At 38.9% G+C, this 24933-nt stretch overlaps 2 protein-coding genes across 3 annotated transcripts; both read left to right on the forward strand.

Moving 5' to 3' along the window:
- Positions 1 to 1016: 1016 nt before the first annotated feature.
- Positions 1017 to 12133, forward strand: RB195_004764 (uncharacterized protein; the record flags this gene model as incomplete). The annotated part of the gene is made up of 20 exons (XM_013448805.2): positions 1017 to 1102; positions 1790 to 1925; positions 1988 to 2074; positions 2549 to 2704; positions 2974 to 3096; positions 3480 to 3589; positions 3743 to 3844; positions 5321 to 5473; positions 5652 to 5750; positions 6659 to 6746; positions 6924 to 7059; positions 7658 to 7812; positions 7973 to 8140; positions 8973 to 9077; positions 9132 to 9253; positions 9556 to 9643; positions 9717 to 9904; positions 9972 to 10127; positions 10683 to 10812; positions 11930 to 12133. The coding sequence occupies 20 exons, from the start codon at positions 1017 to 1019 to the stop codon at positions 12131 to 12133; spliced, it is 2592 nt and encodes an 863-aa protein (XP_013304259.2).
- Positions 12134 to 13439: 1306 nt separating this feature from the next.
- Positions 13440 to 24282, forward strand: RB195_004765 (uncharacterized protein; the record flags this gene model as incomplete). 2 transcript variants are annotated; one of them, XM_064182750.1, is made up of 15 exons in its annotated part: positions 13440 to 13507; positions 14617 to 14727; positions 18057 to 18306; positions 19062 to 19211; positions 20285 to 20404; positions 20510 to 20617; positions 20758 to 20889; positions 20950 to 21045; positions 21502 to 21606; positions 21659 to 21709; positions 21895 to 22040; positions 22841 to 22939; positions 23461 to 23574; positions 23714 to 23906; positions 24019 to 24282. In XM_064182750.1, the coding sequence occupies 15 exons, from the start codon at positions 13440 to 13442 to the stop codon at positions 24280 to 24282; spliced, it is 2007 nt and encodes a 668-aa protein (XP_064034016.1). The 2 variants fall into 2 exon arrangements, with proteins under 2 accessions (XP_064034016.1, XP_064034017.1); XM_064182749.1 differs by lacking the exon at positions 13440 to 13507 and having other exon boundaries at positions 14678 to 14727.
- Positions 24283 to 24933: the final 651 nt, after the last annotated feature.

Below are 24933 nucleotides of genomic sequence, written 5' to 3' on the forward strand. Positions count from 1 at the left end.
ATTTTCTCTGCGATAACAGGTGATCCGTGGGAAAGAAAGAAGAATGACCGCGATTTTAACTGCGATCCCAATCAATACGTATCGATTTCTTTCTCACCACTTTATTTTAGCTTCTTTACATTGGAAAACAGCAGTAATTCCACGTGTTGTAAAAAATGCAAAAGCTCAGCATTAGATTTGTGTGGAATACTTTTCACTTAAGTAGAAAATTCCTCGGTCAAACGGTTTTTCATGTGGATACTGGATTCAGTCTTATCTCATCCTATCTTATCCTCTGATGTTTTCTCGAATTTGCCATTCGTGATGCTGAAATAATAGTAAACGATGCTTCGTAGTACAGATTTAATAAATTCCAACCACAACACGGTCACGTGGGAGATCCTTCTGCCTCGTATGAGTTCATAGAATAGAGATGAAAGTATGCACAACTGCATTGTTCTTTTTCTGTACGTCAATGCGCAAATTATCATTGAATTTTGAATTTTATGAAGTGTTAAACACGGTTCTTGTCGTAATGTAAACCCCTTTTCAACTATCTCACCATTAATTTTATATTGTTGTGATGTTTTCTTTTCTAGAAGAAGTCCTTACTGTGGATGAATGAAAGAGTGATGAGTTTTCTCTATCATTTTGTCTTCGAATCAAAAAACACAATCTTGTTGCTCGGACACCGGTTTCGATCAAAAGACGAGCCTTCATCACATTCCAGTGCCGATTTTGGAGTTCAGTGTTATCAGTGCAGAATGGCATTTTTAGTAGCGTCGTCGCTTGCAGATCAATCGGATTACTGTACTGATTAGCTGTATTCTTCTTAATTCATTTATACTAATGTAACTGCATGCAGTAACTTGTTTTTTTGACAAACTTCCCGTGTTTTTCAACAAACATTTATCGAATTCGTAAACATGTTGATATTTCTTCGCTCTCATTCTGTTCACTACAGCTCTATTTTAGATCGGTGTCAGCTCTGAAGCAGTACAGTACGATGAAACAGGGACACGTGTCTATCTTTTGACATGGCGCTAAAGGAGAAGACCCAGTGCTGCGGACGAAAATGGTGTGTCGGCGATCCGTGCGGCATCGTTTGTGCAGCAATAACTTGGTACTACATGGTTTTCACTCTATTATTTCTTAAATTAACAGAAATCGGTGGTTTAAGTGATGAAGCAGATATTAGTGACATCGCTCATCTTTCGGTGTCCATTTTTTTTTTCGCTTAAGTGCAGTTGGGGGAGAGGGGCACTCAACCGCGCGCTTATTTCTGGGAGTAAATAAATAAGTTAGTTGGTTAAGTAAGTTAGTTAAATAAGTTAGCTCCTCCAACAACATTTTCTCCTACTTTTTCTCCATTTTCATTTCCTTTTTCTTTTTTTCCTTCATGTAACTGACGCCTCTTTCATTGACATTATTTCGTTAAAATAGTTGATGTAGCGAACAACAGTATGATAACTTGAAACGATTATACTATTCTAATTTAGTGCTATGGAAAACACTTGCATTTCATGCAACACATTTAATACATACGTTAAAATGATCCAGTTAAGATTTTGCAAATAAAAAAAGAATATTTTATTCGTCCTTATTATCCCTTAATTCTATGCAAGTTTTCTAATTTTTGAACAACGATGGTGAAAATATAATTCATTGATGAATTCCTTAACAATTACATATCATTCTTATTAAGCTTTCCGAGTATTTGGCGAAAGCATGGGAAGCGTTTTATGGAATCATAATTTGTTCCTTGTTCGAATTGTATTTGAGATATCCATTTTGTAGAGTTCATTTCCAGGCTTCTGATTATGTATAGCCAATTTGTCGTTTTTCTGGTACTTCTTCATTCGTACGAAGAGCACTGGCTTCACACAAGCTTGAATTTCTTGTTATTCGAATTCCTTACAATGTTGGCTGTAGTTAGTCATATAAAAGTGAGTGTAGATTCGTCTTGGAATGATTATTCTTTGAAATACTGCAAAGACTTTCTCTTCAGACGATGCTTACTGATCCTGGTTCGGTTCCAAAAGGAAACGCCACTGAAGAACATATCGAACGTTTGCAAGCGGCAGAGGAGTTTAAAGTAATTACTGATTACTTTGTACAACTGATTTTTAGAGTTTTTTATTCTTATTTTGACTCATTCGGTTTGATACATGATCACAAACGAGGTAATTAGGATGAACCAGTGATTAATTACGATTTTGCGCAAATTTAACACGTGATCTTGTTATACGAAGAGGTTCATTAGTGCGCGATCGATGTCTTCTTCTTGCTAATTATGAAGAAAATGTATTGCTTGCTACCTATGCAAATAATAAGGTAGTTTTCGTGAATATGCCGACTTGTACTTGTAATGATCATTTCTAGCACCACAAAAATACTCTTTTTTTTTACAAAACGATGAACGATGTTGTTTTCATTTTATTCCGACATAGTGTTTTTGGTTAGAAAAGAAGATAGTTATGTAAATTCTTCTGATCGTTTCCATAAAGACATTGTTTAAAGTAGTTTCTACTGATTTCTTGCTTGTAAACGTATTTTTCATATATTTCAGGTAATTTATAAATGCCAAAAATGCTGCAGCATCAAACCTGACCGAGCACATCATTGCTCAGTTTGCGATCGATGTATTCGTCGAATGGATCATCATTGTCCCTGGGTAAACAATTGTGTGGGCGAAGCGAATCAGAAGTATTTTGTGTTGTTCACGGTGAGACTTAGATGTGTTTTTACCTTTTTTTCAATAGATTACTAATGAACCATATAGTGAAAAAGCAACGTTTTGTACAATTTTTTCTTTTTGTCAAGAACAACAAGTTTTAAAAGTGATTCGAATGAATGAAATTAGATTTTGTGAGGGCACGTTAGTCATGATTTTTATTTTAGAGTTCTTTCCGGCTGAAAAATCATAAGCTTCTTTTCATCGCAACCGCTGACACCGTAGAAGAATTCTCCATCAGTTGATTTCTTTCATTTCAGATGTATATTGCTTTACTGTCGTTCCATGCTCTTTATTGGGGGATTTGGCAATTTGTGTTATGTGTTGGAAAGGAATGGCACAGTTGCAGCAGTCTTGGACCGCCAGGCACAACGCTAATGCTGGTAAATGAGTTATAAGATAATCCTGGTTGCCTGCGAATCTAAAGAATTTTTTCGAATGGTGATCTAATTACACAATGATAAATGAATTAGGCATTGGATTGGTTTTGAATTGCATTATTTCGTTGCGTTGATAGAATTTTCTTCCTTTTGCTAATGAAGTTAGGAGCATTCCACTTGCATGGTTACGATCTTATTATTACTGTTTTCCAGAAACCATGTAAAGTAATGTCCATGAAATCAAATTTGAAGAGTTTGAAATGACTTATTTATTATTGTTTTACTAAGTTATTGTTCATTTTATGTAGGCGAGACTTGGGATTGTACGAAGTAGTTCTGTAGAGAGTAAGTTTAGTGATGTTTTTAGTTGTGAAGTTTAAATTTAGATTTTTCTGATGTTCGAAGCGATTTTGTTCGCAATTTTCACATCAGTTATGTTTGGTACGCAAGTGTCAGCAATATGTAGCGATGAAACTGCGATTGAGTCGCTGAAACGGTAGGTTGATTGGATTCTTCTCATTTAAGACTTGAACTTAGCAGAATTGGCTTCTTTTCTGTTTTACAAGATGGAATGAAAGCATGTGAATTATTTCTGCAATCTTTCACCACTATAATGCTTTATTTCAATACATTTTGATGGTCATTTCAGTGGAAGTGAAGATCGTAACAAGGGAAAGTCTTGGAAGAAGAATATGCAGTCAGTATTTGGTGGACCATGTTCAGTACGGTGGTTAAATCCTCTTGTTGAGCCGTATGTTAGCAAACCAGCGTTCGAATATTCTGTATAGAGAAACAACTATTGTTAATTTCTAAACGGTATATCGTTCCACTGAATGACGCGAAAAAACAGCATTTGCTTTTCTTCTCGTTACGCAGTTGAGACGTTTCTAAGTAGAACTCGAGCCTGTATTTTATTCAATTTTTTTTTGTGAATTCTCTGTATAACCTGCGAATTGCCTGTGTATACTGTCTTAGTTCTTTCTTTTTGTGATGAATGATTTATTTTTTATGCTTTCTGCCTCTTTTTTAAAATATTGTTTCCCTAATATAGTCAACAACTTGGGTTACTGTAATAGAAATGTGAAGCTGCAACGAATTACCTAGAATGATGTAACAGGATTTGTCCCAATCATGATTAATGGAGAATTCTCCGAAATATAACGGGTTCATTGGATTTGTTTTTTTTTTTCTTCTCGAGATTTGTTTTCATTGTCGATCTGGTCAAACCTGAGTGTAGTTGTGGATCGTATTTAATATATAATAAATGTGTTCTTTAGCTCATGTTTGGTACTGGCTCTTCTATTTAGGAACTTTCCTTAATCAGAATATTTGGGATATGAGAATACAATGCGCATTTTTTAAATTGCTATCCATTCTTATTGTTTACACTGCGAAAACTAAGCAAACTAACCAAAGAATCGTGTTTATAAGAGGTAGGATGAGGAACGCTACAGGATTTTAGCATACTATTAACTCATTGGTGAGGGGAAATATTTTTGTTGGACACAGGTTGTGAACCTGGATTTAGTCTCATCATACTATGTGTTGCAAATTTGAGAGTAAACAACATGTTTTGAACTAAGTTGGCCAATATTCTAGTAGTAAACCAAACATGTTGTGTGTGGAACTCTAGTTGAGAAATCCTTGGGATCGATGTTTTCAAGGTCTCCGCTCACGTTAATGTTTTAAAATTCACTTTTCTATCAAAGTATTGGCCCATAAGCCCAGAATGATGAGCAAAAAAAAAGAAAAATTGAAGGAATTGGTGGAACTACGTCTATTTCGCAAGTGATTCTTGGAATGAGTTCTATTTGCAATTCATAATGAGCTCACCGTTTGTATATAATTGTTTTCATGAATGTAAAACTACATGAAGGAAGATTTATCGGAGAGGATTGCACTGTGGACTTGAAGTTTGTGTCAGAGACTCAAAAAAAAAAAAACCTAACGCAGTCCAATCGCAATGTTTTAGTCGAAACAAACGAACGTATTACAATTTTATGCACAAATCCCCAAATTCATCCTTCTTTTGACTTTCTTTTGACAGACTGAATCCCCTAATGAAATATATTGTCGATTTCAAGAAAGAGGGATTGCGAAGAAATATGAGGTTCATTCTGTCCGCAAATAACATTATGTGAAGAGATAATTGGAGCTGGAATTTTTTTTTAAAAAGTATAACATTTGCTTTTCACTCTTGGATGAACGTTGAATAATTATTTTTAAGATTGATGAGATCATTGGTGACAGCATCCGGTCAACGACATCGACTCCTTCAACGTGTATTGGATCGGCCTGGCCTTTTCAGCCTAATTTCATTTGCGTCTGCTCTTTACTATGCATCATTCATCCTGGATTACAGAAATGCTGAGCACACGAGGTTTGGTTATCCCAATTAATAGTAGAAATTCTTTTTTAGTTCCCGTTCGTAGAAAGTCGTGTTCAATTTTTTTCTCTGAAAATAAACATCGACTAAATATTGCTTCTTACCACTTTGGTATTAAAAACAATGATTTGGGAATGTTTCTAATAGATTATCCTTGATATTAAACATTTAGAATCAGCGAACATGCACTTATGCCTGGTTTGGTCATTGAAAGATTCGATCAAGACGGCTTGGCGGTCGAATACTTGCAAGGACTGCGGGAAAATGCAAAGTTAGTCCATTTGTTTCCGTTTGTTTCATACATATGTATTTCATTACATTTCATAGTACATAAACAGGTAGATGTGACACGAACGTAATAAACTAAGCGGAATGATGATTGTATGTATTAGGACGTAAAGAAAAGAAAACTTTGAAAACGAAGCTTTTTTTTTTGTTATTTTCACGGGTGCGTGCTGTAGGTCACAGTTTAAGCTCACTTGGTTTTTTTTTAACATCCACCTTTTTTTGGGCGAACAACCAGATCAACTCAAGGCATGTCGCTATTTTTTTTAAAATGATGATTATGCTTAGCTTTATATTACACCGATAGCAAACGAGGTTTCCAAGTGTTTTTTCTCGTTCTTGTTAGATGGCGTAAGCTAGACCAGATCTATCGAAATGCTATCAATTATATTTAATGTTATGATGGGTGGAAAATTCTCAAAGGTTTTCTGTTTTGAAGCAGTTGTCAGACGAAAAGCGAAAAGGTTTGAAAGTTTTGAAATATCTAAATCCGTCCTTACACTCATTTCATCTGTTTTCATGCTTTAGAGGCATAATAATACCATAAAAGAAATGCATAGCATAATCATAAGAATAAGGACACAAATCTTGGATTTTCGATCATAGCATTTCTGAAACAAGTAGGGGTTAAAGTTGCCAACACTATCTGACATAAGTGATTCTAAATGGAGAACAAATGTGATATGTGAACAAAAGTCGCCTAAGAAAGATGGAAAATGATAAACCAAAGTGAAAAATCTCATCCAGTCGAGTATGAAAATTATCTCATAGTTATAACTTTTACTATTTGCGTTACCACTTTAATGCTGCATTGCTTGTTGTACATTTATTTACCCAAACTTTGATATATGAAGATAGGTGCAGTGGACGCAAAGTTACATGTTTTTTCTTTAGGAATAAGCAAGAATATATCTGCAAATGTATGAGGGAAGCAGGTTTATCTTGCCATAAGCAACGATGGTGGTCGACTGTCAAAGTAACTGTAAGTTCTTGCTGCTGTTGATGGATTGCAAGTGTAATGAACTACTTAACTAAGGAAAATGAAAGAATTTGAATGTATGATGAATCACCCATAGATATTAACCAAACGCCTAGTAGTTGAAGCTGCCAGGTAACTCTCAAAATTGAAATTGAGTGTAGATTACCGCATATTTCTCAGAATGCTTCTGGTACGAATGTGTACGCTGTGCTCCGTGCACCTCGAGCTAGTGGGGTCGAAGCGATGCTGATTGCAGTGGATCTTATGCAACGGGAATCGTTAGCTATGGTTATGGCTTACGCAGCATTTGCAAGGCGTAAGTGTTCGAGATGTTAGTATTATTTTTCTTTAAGTCCTCAGCGCTGAATGGATTAGCTGCTGAGTGACTGCTTCGTAATGACTGAACACACAGCGGCACATTGTCGCTGCGTTCTTGGACCGGATAAAACATAATCGTTAATGCATTGAAATCATTTGTGAACGAGTTAGCTATAGTCGGGTTGAAACGACATGAAGGAAGGTGCAGTCGCGTAAGCGGCGGCACTCGAAGCTGGTTGGAGGAGAAAGCGCATGGAATCCAGATGGGACCATTTCAAGTGCAGCGAAGAATTGTACTAGCTAAGCTCCTCCTTCGATCGTAATCGCTACGCTCCACCGCACCGCTTCAGGCGCTGCCGCTTACGTAAGTGCAGCGTGCTTCATGTCGTTTTGACCCTACTATATCTAGGTTACCTGACATTTTCCGTCCAAACCTTTTTTTCTGATCTACGAAAATTTTTGTGGAGTAGTGGCTTGTTTTGGAAGTGTTAAATATCTTTCATTATCTCTTCAGATTCCCTTCACTCTGGAGTAAAAAAAAAAGTGAACGGTAACGGAGGGTCTGTTTTTATAAACGAACACCTTTTTTTATTCAGAACAAGTATACTGGGCACGTGATCTATTCTTTGTGTTTGTTGATGGAGGAGCACCCGGAATGGATGCATGGTTGGCTGAATATCACTTAGTAGAGGATAACGTATTGCATGGAGATCCACTAACTGAAATGCGTGGTGTTATGATTGGAGGAGTCGTGATGAAGTTAAGTTAAAAAGTAAACACTTGTAGGTAACCCATTGGTAATTATTAAAGTTATCACTGTCATGTTTGTGACATTTCGAGGAATTTTCTTGCATTATAGTATCTAATCGATGAAAACTATGGAATTAAGGTCTAGTATGTTTATATTTCAGAGTCAGACCTCGAAAACCTCCAGTACAAATCCGGTCATTCGACTGGAGCTCAACCATCTCAACGGTCAATTGCCCAACTTAGATCTTGTCAACTCTGTGGTTCGAATCGCAGGCAAAGGGAAATTCGCTCTACATTCGATTGTATATGGCGTGAGAGATGCTGAATCGGTGAGATAACAATGCTATGTTCGTATCCATAGTATCCTAGTCCTTATTTTACAACTCATAATTTACAGGAAAAACTAGTTGAACTATAGATTTGATGCCCTTCAATCTCTCGCTTCTTATGATTTCTAGATTCGCCCTGTTTTAAAGTTTTTTTTTTTCTGCTGCACAATTGGTGGCTTGAAACCGCCCCAGTGCCAACCAAACCTTTCACCATCCGGAGTCGATAAATTGTAATCAGGCTTGTCTGGGTGTGTTAAAAATACTGAGTTGGTTCATAGGCTGTCTTCTGAGAGTCACGGCAGGTTGCAAACGCGGTCATAAACCTCAAACGATTCTGAATTGAAGTCGAATGAGTAGGCCGAGGAAAATGCATAGATGCATGCAATGTAATGCGTGCTACTTTTTAAGGTGTATATTTAGCGCTTACTATCTTTTCTAGGATTTACGACTTTTCCTAGTGATATGGTCAAAAATTGACTGCTCACTTCCCTTTTATTTGTCACTGGAAATCTGTCTTCGTATGGATCTTTAGAATCCTTTTCCTAACTAAATGGTTGTACCCATCAGTATTGGCTGTACAATACTGGTGAGTACGCACACGACCGCTTTTCGTTTTCATCTAAGAGTTTGGAAAGTTTTACAGTTCAACACCTGTAGTTTCGTAGAATGCTAAATTTGATCCTATTTCGTAGTTAGATAGTAACGTAGTTGTGAATGCTGATCTAAGTAACGAAGCTAAGCCCTTATCAGTGTTTGTGTTTATCATCATTTTTCTCTTTTTTTTTCCAATGATTTCGTGGAGATATCTATGTATAAGGTTAGGTTCGCTTAGGGAGGCTCAGACTGGCACATGCTAGTTCCACTACGTGCTATGTATACGCAAGCATTCATAGCTGTTGAAGGAATCCATAGCGTAATGGGAAAATATGGTGTACAGGTTTGTAGGAATTTCACCATATTTAATTTAAAGTTCAAATTTTATCTGTTGAAGGCGATTACGGTAGCTGTGCCACCGCTAGTGTCGTATCCACTGAGGCAATCTACAAGATTGTTAGAAGCTATAGCTCGTTCACTCAATAATATACTGGAACGATTTCATCAGAGTTATTTTCTGTAGGTTATAATGTTTTCTACTATTCGTTACTGTTTTATTCAAGTCGTGATTTTGCGGAATTTTCTTAGAAATAGTGTGAAAAAGAATGTTCTCACGAGAGGTACGGTACCTGCGTGTTATTTTCCCATTTCTCGTTGACTTTGCTTCAAATAGAGGTGTCAATGTCAATAGAGGTGCCATTGATTTATCCATCCTGAATTTAGACTCATCAGTGTTTACCAGTAGACTTATTTGCAGAAAGTTCAAAAGTGAATACGACAAATGGATGAGTTATTGAGATCAAGATTACTGTGCCTTCCAGGTATATCCTAGCATCTACCGACAACTTTGTATCGATCGCCTACTTCATGCCGATCATTGGCGGTATTCTACTGCCATTATTGATATATGTTAGTTATTGATTAGATTGATTTTTGAGGGTTAGATTTAACTGATGAACTATATTGTATTTCACTACTTCAGGCTTATCGTGACTGGACCTTCATCAATTATTTGACTGTACCACGTACATGGCTATTAATGCACGCCATTGGACTATGCATATGGATGATATCCACGAAATATTTTGCAGAATATACAGAGAATACTAGGAATGATGTTGTCCTTCTGGGAATCTCCATGTTGATCCCGTGGGGATTGCTAATACCGACGTGAGCTTTTAGTTTAGCATCACTTATCCTGTATTGATGGTTCTTATTAAATTGCATCTCTTTTTAGACCTGTAACAGAAGTTCAATTATTGCGATTTTTCTTGTTGTTAGAGTGCTGTTTGGCAGCCGGTGCTGTTTCGCTGCTGAATTTTTCTCTGGCGCTATGCTTCGCCGTAGTGGCAGTCCCTGTACTTGTGAAATCTACGCAGGACAATGAAAAAAGGTGGGCTGGTCATTAAAGACAGCGTATCACGAATTAGACGTGGTGCGGAAACCCCAGGGAAAGCGTGGAGTTCGGGTTGTAGATTACGAGAACGAACGTGGCTCTGCTCAATTCCACCTTGTCGTTCTAGATACGGCGTGGGAATCGCTTAATTTCCTACGAGGTACGTTAGAACGCTCACTGTTGTACACGCCCCGGTCTCCTCAGCAGCCTCCCCGGCTTTAGACGAAAAAGCTGGTGAGGAGACCTCATTAACCTAAGAGCGCTCGCTTGCCGATGCGGCGCATGCACAATGGTCGCATTTGCAACTGATTCCGTGGGAAAGAACTCCGTCTTTCACGCCATTTTTCACGACGATTAGGGAAAAATGAGTGGAGTCACGATCGTTTCCACTATCTCCCATCCGAATTCTACGTTTTCCCAGGGGTTTCCGTACAACGTCAATTTCGTGATACGCTGGCATTAACTAACGTTCGTCTGTACCCATCACCTAGTAGTTGCTATACAATCCAACCTTTTCTACTTTTTTGACATGTACAATAGTTTTTTTTTTAGATCTAGGGCACTTCTGCGTACGGCACTGGCATTGGCATGTCACCCAGTTTGTATATATGCATTATTCTTAGTGTATGGTAAACCTTACCTAGGCTATGGTGGTAAGCCGGTCTCACTGGATGCAAACACAGTGAGTTTTGAGAGGATGTTGTTGTTTTTTTTTTTGCTTTAGTGGAGTGGGACCTCTTTTTTGTATTAAAACGGGAGAAAAAAAGAGAGATCTTGTCTGGGAGGATAAAAACACGCGTTCCAAAACCTCAACGATTACGAATTCCAGCAAAACGCGTTGGCGCATCCTAAGTGGATCGATACGCCAGTGACTTTATCCTTTATCCTTTATCCTTTTATTGATAGACAAAGCAGAAAATATAATTATTTATCATTGCCACAATACATTTTTTTTACTCGATTGATTATCGTATCTTTTTTTTTGGGTTGCCTCCTACATACAAACATCAGTTTCGGATTAGATTCACTGGTTCATCACTTTCTAAATAGGAAATTCGAAAAAATTAATATTCCCGAAATTCTTAGTATTTCGATGGCAGCGTTCTTATTTTTTTGAGACGACACGAGACGGAACGCTTTTGGCTTTTGGAGCTAATGAAGTTATTAAAGATAATAACTGCACATTCTTCTTCACATTTATTACCGACCTATTTTGAGAAATGTATGAAAGAAATTATGTTGATTTCCAGGATATTTTTTTCGCAAAAAAAAATATTACAGACGCGTTTCTTTGGCTAATGTATTTTGCACAAAAGAAGTAAATTTCTGAACAAACAAACATCGACCGACAGGTCATACGTCAGTATACATTATCAGTTTCGAAGGAAGAAACTCGTTAAGTAACGATTTGATCAAATTTTTATCGCATTTTCAGAAATTCTTAGATTATAACGGTTTTGGCGCCGTCTGCGATTTTTTTCTGAACGTACTGTGTTGCTTTCAGTCGCCAGCTGTGAAAACTGCCCTGTTTCTGGAAAAAAAAAGTTTATCACATAGAAAAATTGATTCGTCATTCATGATCTCTCGTGAGGACCTAAATCCAGAGTTTTTTGTCATTTCAAAAGAAAAAGGCTAGCTCCTATCAAAACTGATTAATTGTTCATTTTTAAGGATTTCAATTCTGTAAAATTATCATAATCATTCTGAGAACAATTTTTTAGAACTGTCTTTAGGAGTGTTTTTTCTTTTCTTTCTGTTTTTTTTTAAAATCATTTCCATATATTTGTATCACTTTTCAGTTTGTCAACGCGTTATTACGTCTAGTGAAAGAGCATATGGTATACGGTTCACATGTACTACCATTATTACTTGTAATAGTCCTACCTATGTGGAACATGATACTACCATTAGCGTTGGTGCGATCTAAACTGGTCTCGAACGGAACGCCTGAAGCGGAGGAGCAGGCGAAGATTGTGGAGGTACAGAACCATAACGATGACTAATGTATTTTCTTGTCGAGAAACTACGGTAATTCACCTTTTGCTCGTTGTTGAAGTCATAGTTTGAGAATCTCCTTTCCCTAAAAGATTCACTTGTGCTTTTAAATGTGATTTCAAATTGATAAGAGTTCTTAAAAACTGTTAAGTAATCAATGTTCCTCATGTTTTGATCGCTTATTAAGATATTCTCATTTGCGGGTAAATTTTTTTTGTTTTAGTTTCTTAATTTGTTTCTTAATAATTTTAATTCGTGCAATAAACGATTTGTGGCAAGATGTGCACGAGAATTGGTGTCACCATGGATTACACAACAACCTTCACTTCGACTTCGACCGGGTTGTTTCTCTCCTGTCTCTCCTGCGAGAACTGGTCCCTCCTTTATCGTTGATCTAGAAAGTCACCAGAAAGAGCTGATTCGTGGTATTTTTGGGAGCTAATTTATATCTGCCACACCTATTCTTAAGCACTGCATCTATTATCACACAGTATCGAAACGATCACAGGAAAAAGAAGAGACTTCCATAAATTATGCTCTTGATCATGAGAAGTTTAGATACGTGCCCTTCAGTCGATTTGCAAAAATATGCATTGAAAATAGCGTTTTTACGATAAAAATGCATATTTTAAGCGCAAAAAGACACATAGGTATTACTCCGCTTTGATGCACATGGAATTTGCCTCAACGACGGCCCCACGTTTCTTTTTCATCTCCCTTTCTCCCTTTGTCATTCGCTGGTTCTCGGCACACGTGCTGAAAATTAATTAAAAATTAAAATAATTAATAAAAAAAATTGAAAATTATTAATTAAAAAAAATAAGAATTCAGCACGGACATTTTTGCAAGTTTTTTCCCCGTGAGGAGAATTTTGATTCGGCGTGAAACTCAGTCTCCCTTTATCATTTGCAGATCTTGTGAGAATTGCGTGCTGGACATGGAATTTAGCAATTTTTTCTTTGAATTTTAGTTCGGTGTGATCTACAGAAAATACAGTAGACGTGCTGCAACTTTTCGACGTAATCAACCTGTAGAACCAGCGGTGATGATCCGGAAAGGTTCACCTTTACGAAGGGAACTTTTTCCAAGACGATCAGAATTAAGAGCGTTCAGCGTTCATTCACATGATAGACGGTTGAATGCGATAAGAACATTTTTTTTACAAAAGGTCATTACGGGGTTTCCATATCTTCCTTCTGCTTTTGATATGCACTTTTGTACTTAAATGTCTGTGTGCGTTGCTTTCTAATATATATTTATGCGACAATCGGTGCCTATCTGTTCTTTTTTTTCCTGTTTCATTCTATTATTAGTATGTACAGTCGTCACCGACACCTGTGCTCAACCGGTCGAACGCGACGCCTCTGCGGAAATTGTGCGCTGTACGCTCTTTCTCTTCTTTTTCTCTGCTTCTTGCTTGATTTGTTAACACGTGAGAACTCAATTGTTCATCACCTCCCACTCTGGTTTAGAATTTTCTTCCCCTATTGATTGATCGTACTCACCTGTGTTAGCGGAGAAATAACTTCAGGGACTCCTTTTTTTTGACATAATCACCTCTTCTCTTCCGAATAAATCGAAGTTGCGTCGCGGTTACTTGGTTGAACATATTCGGTGTCGAGTATATCTCTATACTACTGACTTCAGACAAGCTTTCTCTTCGCATTTACTGGAGGGTGATATCGATCTGCTTTCGATGTCAAAAGATGAGGTCCCCGTGGATTTTTGACATTACCCATTCATTTTTGAGGCTTTTCTAGTCTGCCCATTCATTCATTCATTCATTCGTTCATTCGTTCATTCATTCATTCATTCACTCATTCACTCATTCATTCATTCACTCATTCGTCCGCTCATTCGCACATTCACTCATCCATTCATTCGCACACTCATTCATTCATTCATTCATTCATTCATTCATACATTCACTCATTCGTCCGTTCATTTCCACATTCACTCATTCATTTGTCCGCGCTCGTTCATTTGTTTATTCAGTGATTGACTCATTCATTCAATCTAAACACGTTCGCTCATTAATTCGACTGGTGATCCATTAATTCGCAAATTCATCCGCCCATCCATTCATTCTAAATATATTATGTACTTTGAGCATATTCTATTCTATATGGGACCGTGTTCAGATACTGTAATATACAGTAACCAGTTGCTCCCTTTTCTTCTATGTTTTTACTTAAATTTTTTTTTGAATTCCCTTATGATCTGTATGATGTGATCTTCTATCACTTGCAGATCGTTCATATTTCTTAACGTGTGTATAGATGACATTTCCTTACAAGGATGAATACGGTAGCGGATATGAGGTAGTTCAGGGAGTAAATCGCATAAATACATAGGTACTATGTAGTGTTTAACCATCCAACAATTGAAACCAACGTGATAAATCGAGAGATGACGTCATTGCCTCATGAACTCTATGGGAAGCGATTTACATAGATCGGTACGGCATACGGGCAACTCTCGCGTTCTACAGATCGGACCAGGTAACCCGATTACCCGATGGATTAGTCACACCTTCCCGGTTATATACGAATATGAGAAGAAATCCACTCACATTTGCACGCTTCATTGAAATGGTCAAGAGGTTAGTGCATTATTCTTTCTGTTTTTTTTGTTGAATTTTTTTTTCGCCGAAAAAAAAACCATCTTAGCGCGTGAGCAGAGCATTATAAAAACTAGGTATTAAATTTTAAATGTACCCAAATGTCGGGTAGACAAAATTCTTTTAATTTTTTGAATTTGACCACACCAATTACTTCATTAACCAATATAGCACGCACCGATGTAGTCCTTAAATCATCAAATGTGCGCGAAATATTATTTTTATGGATCCTCGTCTAGGAAAACGATCAGGGTTTGTCTTTTTTTGAGGAGTTTCTTCTCCTTCTTACCTTTTCCTTTCTTTCTCTTTTTCTTCTCTACTTCTTCCCTTTCTTTGTTTTTTTAGAGGTCTTCATTCTGCGTCATAATGTATATTTACAATTATAGAAACTATTTATAGAAGGATTTATTTATAGAAAGTTTTATCCGTGGAAAAAATTAAGAAATAAGAAAAGTCATTCTCGTTCAAATAATTCACGAGGAGATTTTCCCCATAGGAAATCTACTTTTCATTGTATGGATGCTCGATATTACATGCGACGAAAACTGGTCCTCCGTTCTTTTGAAATGCAACTCTTCTTGAAAGGGTGCGTAGTGCTTAGCTTCCATTAGTTTGGTTTTCATTCTAGAATGTTCCCCGTTCCTATAGATCAGATTTGATCTCCACCAATACAATCAATTTTGACCTTCGATCATCATGTCAGTGCGATTGAGGTGACACGGCGCAAATTTCGAATGACGCATCCTTCCCCCACTGCGTACTGTACTTCCTTCCGAATAAGAGTATAGAAGGGTCAAAACGAAATAAAGCAGTTGCGTAAGCGGTTGCGTTCGATGCGGTGCGGCGGAGTGTAGCGTAGGTTAAAATCCAGGGGGATCTTTGGTGGCATCGTTTTTCGACGTGGTTCGCGAAGGTCCCACCTCGATTCTAATCGCTACGTTCGGCTGCGCAGCTTCGTGCGCGGCCGCCTACGCAATTGCACCGTGCTTGATGTTGTTTTGACCCTACAATACCTAGTTTTATCTTTGTCTTTTTTTTTGACTGTGATTTTTTCGGATTCAGTGCTATGTCAACTTTTGCTAATAACACTTTTAGCTGGTTTAATTGCCTTCGAGAATAGTTTTTGTCTTTTCCAAATAGTATTATGCTCTCAGGATAGCTGTGGATCATTTTGTTGTGAGCAAACCCGTTCTAACAATACTTAGGTGTCAAAATGTTGTCAAAATGTGGGTTCGCTAGACATTTATACAATGTTACATTTATTTTCTTTGAAATTCTTGAAAACAGAGCATTTTTTGCTTCTAACACTTTTAAACGCTGTCAACACTTTTAAAGCCACAGCCACATCCGAAAAAAAAAGAACCGGCTCCTTCGAAACCCTCACGTAGACTGAAATATCGGAATAATAAATATTCAAATTGAAAACACACGTGGCATGAAATCCCTTTGAGAAACTGTCTCAATGTACGAGTTTGCAGCAATGTACGAGTTCATCGCCTTCCCAGTGTACGAGTTTACCGCTCCACGACACATTCATGTGGTATGTGCATGTGGGCTTGGATCGAGGTGCAACAGTAGTGAACATATCAGTTCCATGGACTCGTCCACGTCCGCTTCAAATTAATATCTCGGATCCTGGCATTCATCCTCTCGCTCTGCTATTAATTTTGATACGTTCCTTGTCTTAGCCTGGTCCAACCTACCAAAAACCCACAAAATCCTCAAAAAACCCACTAATTTCTATGCACTGTCGTTAAGCATTACATCAGGAAAAACGTGCTCTATGGAGAATTTTTGCTAAATTCCTCTTTTTTCGATGGAGACGAATATTTCGACTTTGAGGACTCATTCGACATGGATGGAGGGTGGATTTTAGCTTAGAATTATCAAATTTATCAAATTTACAGTAGTAGAATTGAAAAGTTAATACCTATAGTTGCCATCACTTATGTTTTCTTGCGCGACCGCAACGCGTCCGACGCAGCTCACTGTCGTGCAAAAAGTGAATGAATATTGCGATTGTTCAGAGGAAATACCACTGACATGTCTTTGGATTGTGATGGAAGCAGATAGTTTCTACACGAGTCGTGAAAAGTAAAAAAAAAATTAAAATGTTTGAACAGATATATAATAAGTATATATAATAAGGATGAAGTTAAAAAAAAATAAAATATAAAATATATAATTAAATATAAATAAAATATACATATAAAATGAAAATAAAATTTAAAAATGGAGATAATTATAATAAACATATAAATAAAACATATATGGAATAAAAACAAGGAAGTTGTAAAATTTTAGGAAGAGCTTTTTGTCGGGAACGCACGAATAGTAAAGCACATGAAGGAAATCTGGAATCATTCTAGCACCTGAGTTCGCATCTACAAAGATTTTAAAGGCATCATCCCACGAATTTGAGATGGTACGAATTTCAGGTGGAATATTCGTATACGGGATCGTAGATTATGGAAAGGAGGGTGATTCCGTCCATTTCTTCCTAATTGCCGTAAAAAACGGTCCGGAAGATGCGGCTCGTGCAGAATGCTGGCGCGCTCCAATCGAACTCTTTGTGGAAAATAGCGCGCCTGAACGCTCGAAGCCGTATCTTCCGGGCCGTTTTTTTGCGGCTACTAGGAAGGAATGGACGGAATCACCCAGCTCTCCATAATCTACGACCCCGTATATATATAATATTCCACCCGAAATCCGTACCACCTCAGATTCGTGGGGTTCATGATGCCTTTAAGCAAGACCGAATAGTCAGTTGATTGCGGTCGATTTCAGTCCAAGAATTTCGCACGCGCACGCGCATGGAAACCTTGGAAAGTGGCGGGAAACCCCGATATTTATTCCCATACCAATACTAGTTTATTTTGAATAGATATTTGCGACGTTTTGGGTAGTTTTTCCTTAAGACTGTAAACACATAACAAACCGCTGTATGACCGTCGAGTTATCATGATCAGAAAGTTGCGGCGGCGACTTTTGGTCATCGTTCGGTGCACGTGCACGGAACGAAAACATCGCGCACCTTAGAAGTTGTGCGGTGGTGAACTCTTGATATCGGCCTTTGGACGGTGACGTATGGCCTCGGCGATCTCTGCATGGGAGCTATTTTGATCGTTTCCGCGCCACTCAAATGCTTTACCGGAGCGGCGAAACGATTGTCCAGACGCGATCGTAACTCATATTGAAACGATAATCACGATCAAAAGTTTAACGGTACGCGATCAGATGGTTTAAAAGATGCGCGTCTCGACCGACGACGTCTTGACAATACAGCTAGCATTCAACATGGACATTTACAGTGATAGCACGATATTTACCGTAACACGACCAGCCGATCAACCACCGCCAACGTCGAAGGATCGCTTCGTTTTCAAGAATAGGACACGGTTTATTATATTGGTCGTATGCACATTATGCTTATCGATCGCTCAAAGCGACACCCTGACGCTGAACTTCACATTTATCTGTATGGCCGGCGATCCAGTGGATATCGGCACGTACAACTCGTCCGGCGTGATCCACGTTACGGAGAATGGGACATACTATGAGGTACGTTTATTGCTTCTCTGATTTGATCATCAATTGATTTTTCAACTAATTTTCCTTAAAATTTTAATTTGTTCTCTGACCTGAGCAATAAAAGGGAAGGACATTTGTTTGCACAACTGGGACTTGAAGTAGTGTCCACGTGGGTCCTGCGTGGAAAACCAGAATTACCGTGTGTTTTGTCACTGAAGAAAAAAAGCGTTTTTTCCCTTTCTTGGATTTTGAAATTCATCAAAAGGGTTCTTTTTTTCTTGAAAATTTTCAAAAATCTTGAAATCTTGAAAAATGAAATTTTTTCTGAATATACGTAAGAAAAATCGATTGTTTTGTTTTAGTCTCAGCCCATGAGAGACGATTTAACTACAGTATTTTTGTATAGTAACAACCTTTTGCGTCTACTACACGTTTTTTTGCATGTGCTTTTTAAAAAAAAAATAAAATTCAACTTTTAAACGCTTCGATCCGTCCGTAGATAGCTGTTGTTGTTGATGCTTTGCAATAGTCCACCACGTAAGGGGATTGTTGCAGCGGTACCGTAACCTGGTCGTAAATTCTTCGCTTACCGCTTCTTTCTTCTATAAACAATGAGCGAACTGGTCCTTATCAATGATTTTTCATGAAAGTCGTTAAATTGTGCCGAGCGCGGCTAAATTCACGCGGCCCGGGTAGACGATGCGTCGACGCTGCGTTTGTTAGTCCCCGCGCCTACCGTACCCTTGACGTGGGCGAGTACTGTAGTACAGTTTTTTTCGTTGCAGACCGGTAGCGGAACGTATTTGGCGGAATATGAGCAAGCTGTACTCGAACAACAACGTTATGCTTACACGCCGAATGAGAAAAATATGTTATTTTCAATTGTAGCCGTTGGAGCCATGGTGGCCGTCTATCCGGTAATGTGGCTTATTCAGGTATGTGTTCAGAGTCTGAAAATTATGAAAAATTGTTAAAAGTCTGAAAAAAACCATTCTCGCGATAAATTTTGAAGAATGTTTTCGAACCAAAAACACCTGCAAAAACGATTTTTTGCATGTCTGCTGTTTCGAATTTTTGATTTCCGTTTTTATTTCGAAAAACACGAGGATTTTATGATTACTCACCACAAAATCCTCACGTTTTCCACCTGTGTGTAACCCTCCGAGATCGTATGCTAAGTCGATAAGTCAACGTAATCATTGTTCACCGCAACGTATCAACGAATCAGGAAATCATGTGTTCGAACATTAAAATACATGTACACGACTTATTTGGCAAGGTTTTACCGCAAAACATTTTTCTTTTAAACACCAAAGATTTTGCCTTAAAAAAGCAGAAAAAGGAATGACTAAAAAACTAGAAAAAATTTTCCAGATCTATCGTGTGTGGATAACTTTGTAGTACAGTAAAATTGTGGACTTCAAAACTGACCCCAATGCCCTCGTAAAACTGCCCATTCATTTCTCAATGCGCACAAAAGATGCCGCGTGATGGCTTCCGCCCCGCCCACTCATGACATTACTGTGCCTCTACCTGGGATTTTTGATTGGCCGATAGCATCCAAAGATCATCAAGAAAATTTTTCGCTTTTTCATGGGAAACGCCATTACAAGAGGTTTCACAAGTCGGAATGGGAGAAGATATAAAGATAGTACTCTGCTTCTCTGCCGTCTGACATTGTTTTTTTTTTGACAAATAACCAACGATAACAGGCAGAAGCAGAGCGCTATAACTTCGAGCGATGGAAGGTGTGCTCATTCAAGTTTTTGTTCAACTCTTTTGCTTCATTTCTTGCGCAACCATGACATTTCTAGTAGTTGGACAACTGTGCCGCCGCTAAAGGGGCGGACTTTTGTGCACCGTGCGGCACATTTAATTATTCGCCGCATTGATAAACCTCTGCTATTTGCGTGATTAGAGGCCATCCGTCCACAATAATTTTAATTTTAACTATCACCACTTCGCAGTTTAGCATAGGATCAATCAATATCGATCCATTCCTTTGCAGAAGTTCGGCTCCCGATCGGTTGTCACATTTTTCGGCTTCTTCTCTGCTCTCTGTACTGCTCTAATTCCACTATGTGCATATCTGGGCTTCTACTGGATGGTTGTGATGCGATTTTTCCAGGTATGCCCTTGTCCTAAGTCCAACTTCATGATCGATTGGAGTAAAATCAATAAAATATCAGTAATCCTACTAGGGCTCTATTATCGTCGTTATTTTTCTGTTCAGGGAACCGGACTTTCCACTGGATTCACACTTATCGGGATTGTTACCCGTCATTGGTCCATGCAAAAACAAAACGCGTTCTACATCGCTTTTCTGACCTGCTTTTTCCAGGTGAGGATAGAGACGCAGAGGAGCGTCACGGGTTTGACGTGATCATACATGAAATGTGACCGCTCGCTCGTTTGTTTCTGTCCAACTTCGCACTTTCTGTAATTTTGCGTCCTCTCCAATATGCTAGAAAAAAATTCTAGATTGGTCCGATTTTCACTATGCCGGTTGCTGGTGCACTTTGTACGTCATCGTTAGGATGGCCATCCGTCTACTATCTTCACGCTTTCATAACTGTCCTCTTATTTGTCTTATTCCTATATTTCTACAGGCAAGTTCTTCTAGAGTCCGTCTGGTCCCACCACGAATACTACAGTTTTCTAATGTTCAGGGAGCAACCGGATCGCCATTATTTTGTATCAGTCAAGGAACTGGATCGTATCAAGCGTGGAAAAGGGGACAGCACGAAGAAAGAGCCTGTGCCATTCAGGGTAGGAGCATTTGTGATCAGTTCAGTTAGAGTACTGGTGAGATTACTTGTTATGATGGTCCTGTGCGGAAACGCGACGTCAGCCAATAAGAGATGAGAAGCTTAGGATTACTATAAGTTATATTTACCAGTGAACCTCATTTTGTGCTAAGAGAATTTCATTACGAAGGTGTAGATTAAGTGGGTGGAGCTAACCAATCATGAAACGGTGCTGGTCACTTGTAGACAATGGTCCCATTGAACAAATGGAAACCCAGCCAACCACAGGTCTTCCTTTGCCATTGGACAGAACTACAACTAAAAAGATTGCATAGGTCTTTCTGGCTTAGTAGTCCGACTTCATCATAAAAATTAATGGATTAGTGTCATTGTGGAAGAAAAATCCCCGCTCCTAAATTATTCGGGTCAGAGCGCAGAAATGCAGAATGTGTGCAATTGCAGAGCACTGTCTTTTCAGGCTATCGTCACTAGCAACGCTATCATTGCCGTTTGGATTTCGGCCGTTGCTAATTTCATGGGTATTCAGGTCACGATGCAATTCTCACCTACATATCTTAACAAGGTAATCAATAAATCAATAATCCTCCGGCGAAACTGAGTGCAAAGCGTTTTAGGTTATGGGTTTTCCCGTGGAACAGACTGGAGTGTTCAGTGCGATTCCACAGGTATGTTTTTTTTCCAAAAGAAAAAGTGCATACAGTAAGCGTTCGCTGGGCGGGGCTTACCACCTTTTAATCACATTATTTGATCGATTGATCCTTTTCTTTGTCTTTTATCAATTGGAGGACATTCAATCAAATCAAATGTTCCAAACGAATAAATATTAAATCTCATGCTGTATTGATTTCAGATTGTCACGTTTGTACTAAAAATGTTCGCTGGTGTACTTGCGGACAAAGCAACATGTTGTGCACCTGTCACGTCAGTGAAGATTTTCAATTTTCTCGCCATCGGAGGCATGGGAATCACGTTCTTCGCGCTGGCCTTCATCCCTACGTGAGTGTTCCGCTTTTCTAGTGTCATTTCTCTAGGAAGAACTAAATTCTCGTCAAACTTCGGATTTCATATAGTTTTTAAAAGAAATAATATCACTTTTTCTAAATTCTACTTTTTTTTTGGAAAATCGCGGTTTCACAATTGTTTTAAATGTGTGGGAATCGTAGTGTCGGCAGTTTTCTGTCGGAAGGCGAAATCAGCAGGTGAGAGTGTATATTTTCCGGAGTCTGAGCGTAGGCGTATAGTAGGGTCAAAACGACATCCTGCACGGTCCAGTTGCGCGGTCGGTTGCTCTGAAAGCGGCGCGGTGCACGGAGCGCAAAAGGTCAGAATCGAGGTGGGACCGTCGCGAACTGCGAACAAGCGAATAATGGTGCTAGCATGGGTCCCCACCACTCGATTCTAACCGCCGCGCTCCACCGCATCGCTTTGGGCGTACTGCTTACGCAGCTGCACAGTGCTTCATGTCGCGCGCAGGGATTTGCGTTAAAGATTGTCAAGAAGTATTTCTTTTGTGTCAAAACCTCTTGACTTGCACTACAACTGTGTGAACGGCTGCGCCTGCGATGGGACCTGCGCTCAGCCATCTCGATTGTAGCCAGTGGAGGTCCTACTGTGACCGTAGCCGTCTATTGCAGCCCACGTCGGACAAAGTTTTGAAGCAAGTGCATGTCCTCGCAGTAAAAGCTCTGTAAATCAACGAAATAATTAAATATTATGCTTTTTTTTAAAGAGAAATTGATGGCTCTTTCAGGAATTCATTTCCTACAGGTCTGATTATTAATGTTTTCTGTTTTCAGATCCATGCCAACTTTTGGGCTAGTTATGCTAATATGTTGTTGCTCTATTGTTGGCTTCAATTGTGGAGCATTCTTTCGTAGTTCAGCGATCGTTGCCGCGTAAGTCCTGAGTACTTCTTTTCTATTCCTTAAGGTGCTTTCTTCTTGCTTCATTTCATTTCGATTCACGACATGAGAGTGAACATTGGTTTTAGTAGAGTGATCATTTTTCTTAAAAAAAAAGTTCGTCCAAAGTGTTTTGAGTTGACGAAGCAGTTGTGGGTTCAAAATTTGGTGAAATTGAAGTAAATCGTTATTAGTGACATTAATGTTTCGGTAATTTTCACATTTTTTTTTCTTGTATACGTAGAATTACGTTGGAATATAGTTTCGCTTTCACTCAATAACGCTTTATTAGTTTTAAACGACGAAAAGCCACGTTAGTAACAGACATTTTTCGCTGAACGGCCTTTCTCCTGATACAAACTCAGTGTATATGATGTTTCATGATGTAAGAATCCTTAGTTTCTGTTAGCAGGTGAAGAAAACTTGAGGAAACATAACGCCACTCTTCCTGAAAGACATAGGATTGCGTTTTCGAAATAATTTTATGTTTTTTTTTTCAATACGCATCATTTCAGGCAACATAATCATTTTGTTATGGGTGTGAATTCATTTATTAATTGTATGGCATCGTTATTAGCACCGGTTGTTGTGAATATATTCGTTCGTAATGATACTTGGGATGAATGGTGGTAAGTGGTCATCTTTTTTCTTTCACAATTTTGACAGCTTCCGTCACTTGTTTCTCTTTTTGTTAAATCCATAAGTTTTGTCCTAAAAGTTGCGCTTGGAGTACTATCCACATGTTTCGAACCGTGATTAATCGTTTAGGTACGTATGGATTGTTCACGGGATTGTTATGACACTTTGCAACATCTACTTCATGTTCTTTGGCAAAGGTGAACCGGCTGAATGGACAAAACCTGGATACGGTGCCAAAGTACAACCAACGGCACCGGAGCTTGAGGCACCACCGAGGTCGCATCCCAGAGATGCACGATTCTCGATGCGTTTAAATGACAAGGTGAGTAATTTTATCACCCATTCACTCATTCATTCGTTCATTCAGTCATCATTGTTCATTGATTGACTGATTGATTGGTGGATTCATTCATTCATTCTTCGAACTATTCCAGATTTCCGTCTCTGTCCAAACGGTTGGTCTATCTCGTTGTGACACCTGCCGTGCATCGCCACCATCTCCAGATAGCAACAGCGACAAAGCAGACACTTCTCCAATACTGACACCACGGAAATGGGTCCCAGTACGCAAAGCCCACGGATCGTGCAATTCACTCGAAGACTATCTCAGTGTTGAAGCTGATCAAATCCGACCACCTCCAAGAAGCAACCATTCGAAGATTATTCTGCCAGATGGAGAGCAACCGGAAAATCATTAGATTGTGCTATTGAGCAGGGCAATTTGCAATCGATTGGACCACAGTTTCGGAGTTGGATAACAAGGAGGCGGTACGATGCACGTAAATTTGTTATTCTGTGTGGATCTAGTCATTTTTTCTTTTTTTTGTCACCTTTTCTGTTCTGTGTCCCATCTATCTCCTTCATTTCGTGACCCGCAGTCCCCATTGTGCCCGACGAGGCTTTTTTTGCGTTTAGTCGTCGTCTGTCACTCTGTAGTATGGTGAGAACGATACGAAGCATATTGCGGTTGCGTAAGCAGCTGCGCTCGACGCGGTGCGGTAGAGCGTAGCGGTTAGGATCCAGAAGGGACTCTTGGTAACACCTATCCTCGTTGCAGTTTGTGAAGGTCCCATCATGATTCCAACCTCTTTTCCCACCGCGCCGCTTCGAGCGCAGCCAATAACGCAACTGTACCGTGTTCAATGTCGTTTCGACCGTACGTCCGACGCAAGGCCTGTAGAACGTGTAGTCCATATCTCCGACATAATGAAGTAAGTTAAGTAGTTAAAGTTGGTGAAACCCAGACATATAATCACCTCGTTCGAGAAGTTCCGAACGAATCGGAGCGTTTTTTGTTGACGTTCGAGCGAGAGGATTGGTGATTTTCCGCAATTACGGACTTTTTTGAT

The sequence above is a fragment of the Necator americanus genome, chromosome I (assembly GCF_031761385.1).
Source record: "Necator americanus strain Aroian chromosome I, whole genome shotgun sequence".
In the NCBI taxonomy this organism is placed as follows: domain Eukaryota; kingdom Metazoa; phylum Nematoda; class Chromadorea; order Rhabditida; family Ancylostomatidae; genus Necator; species Necator americanus.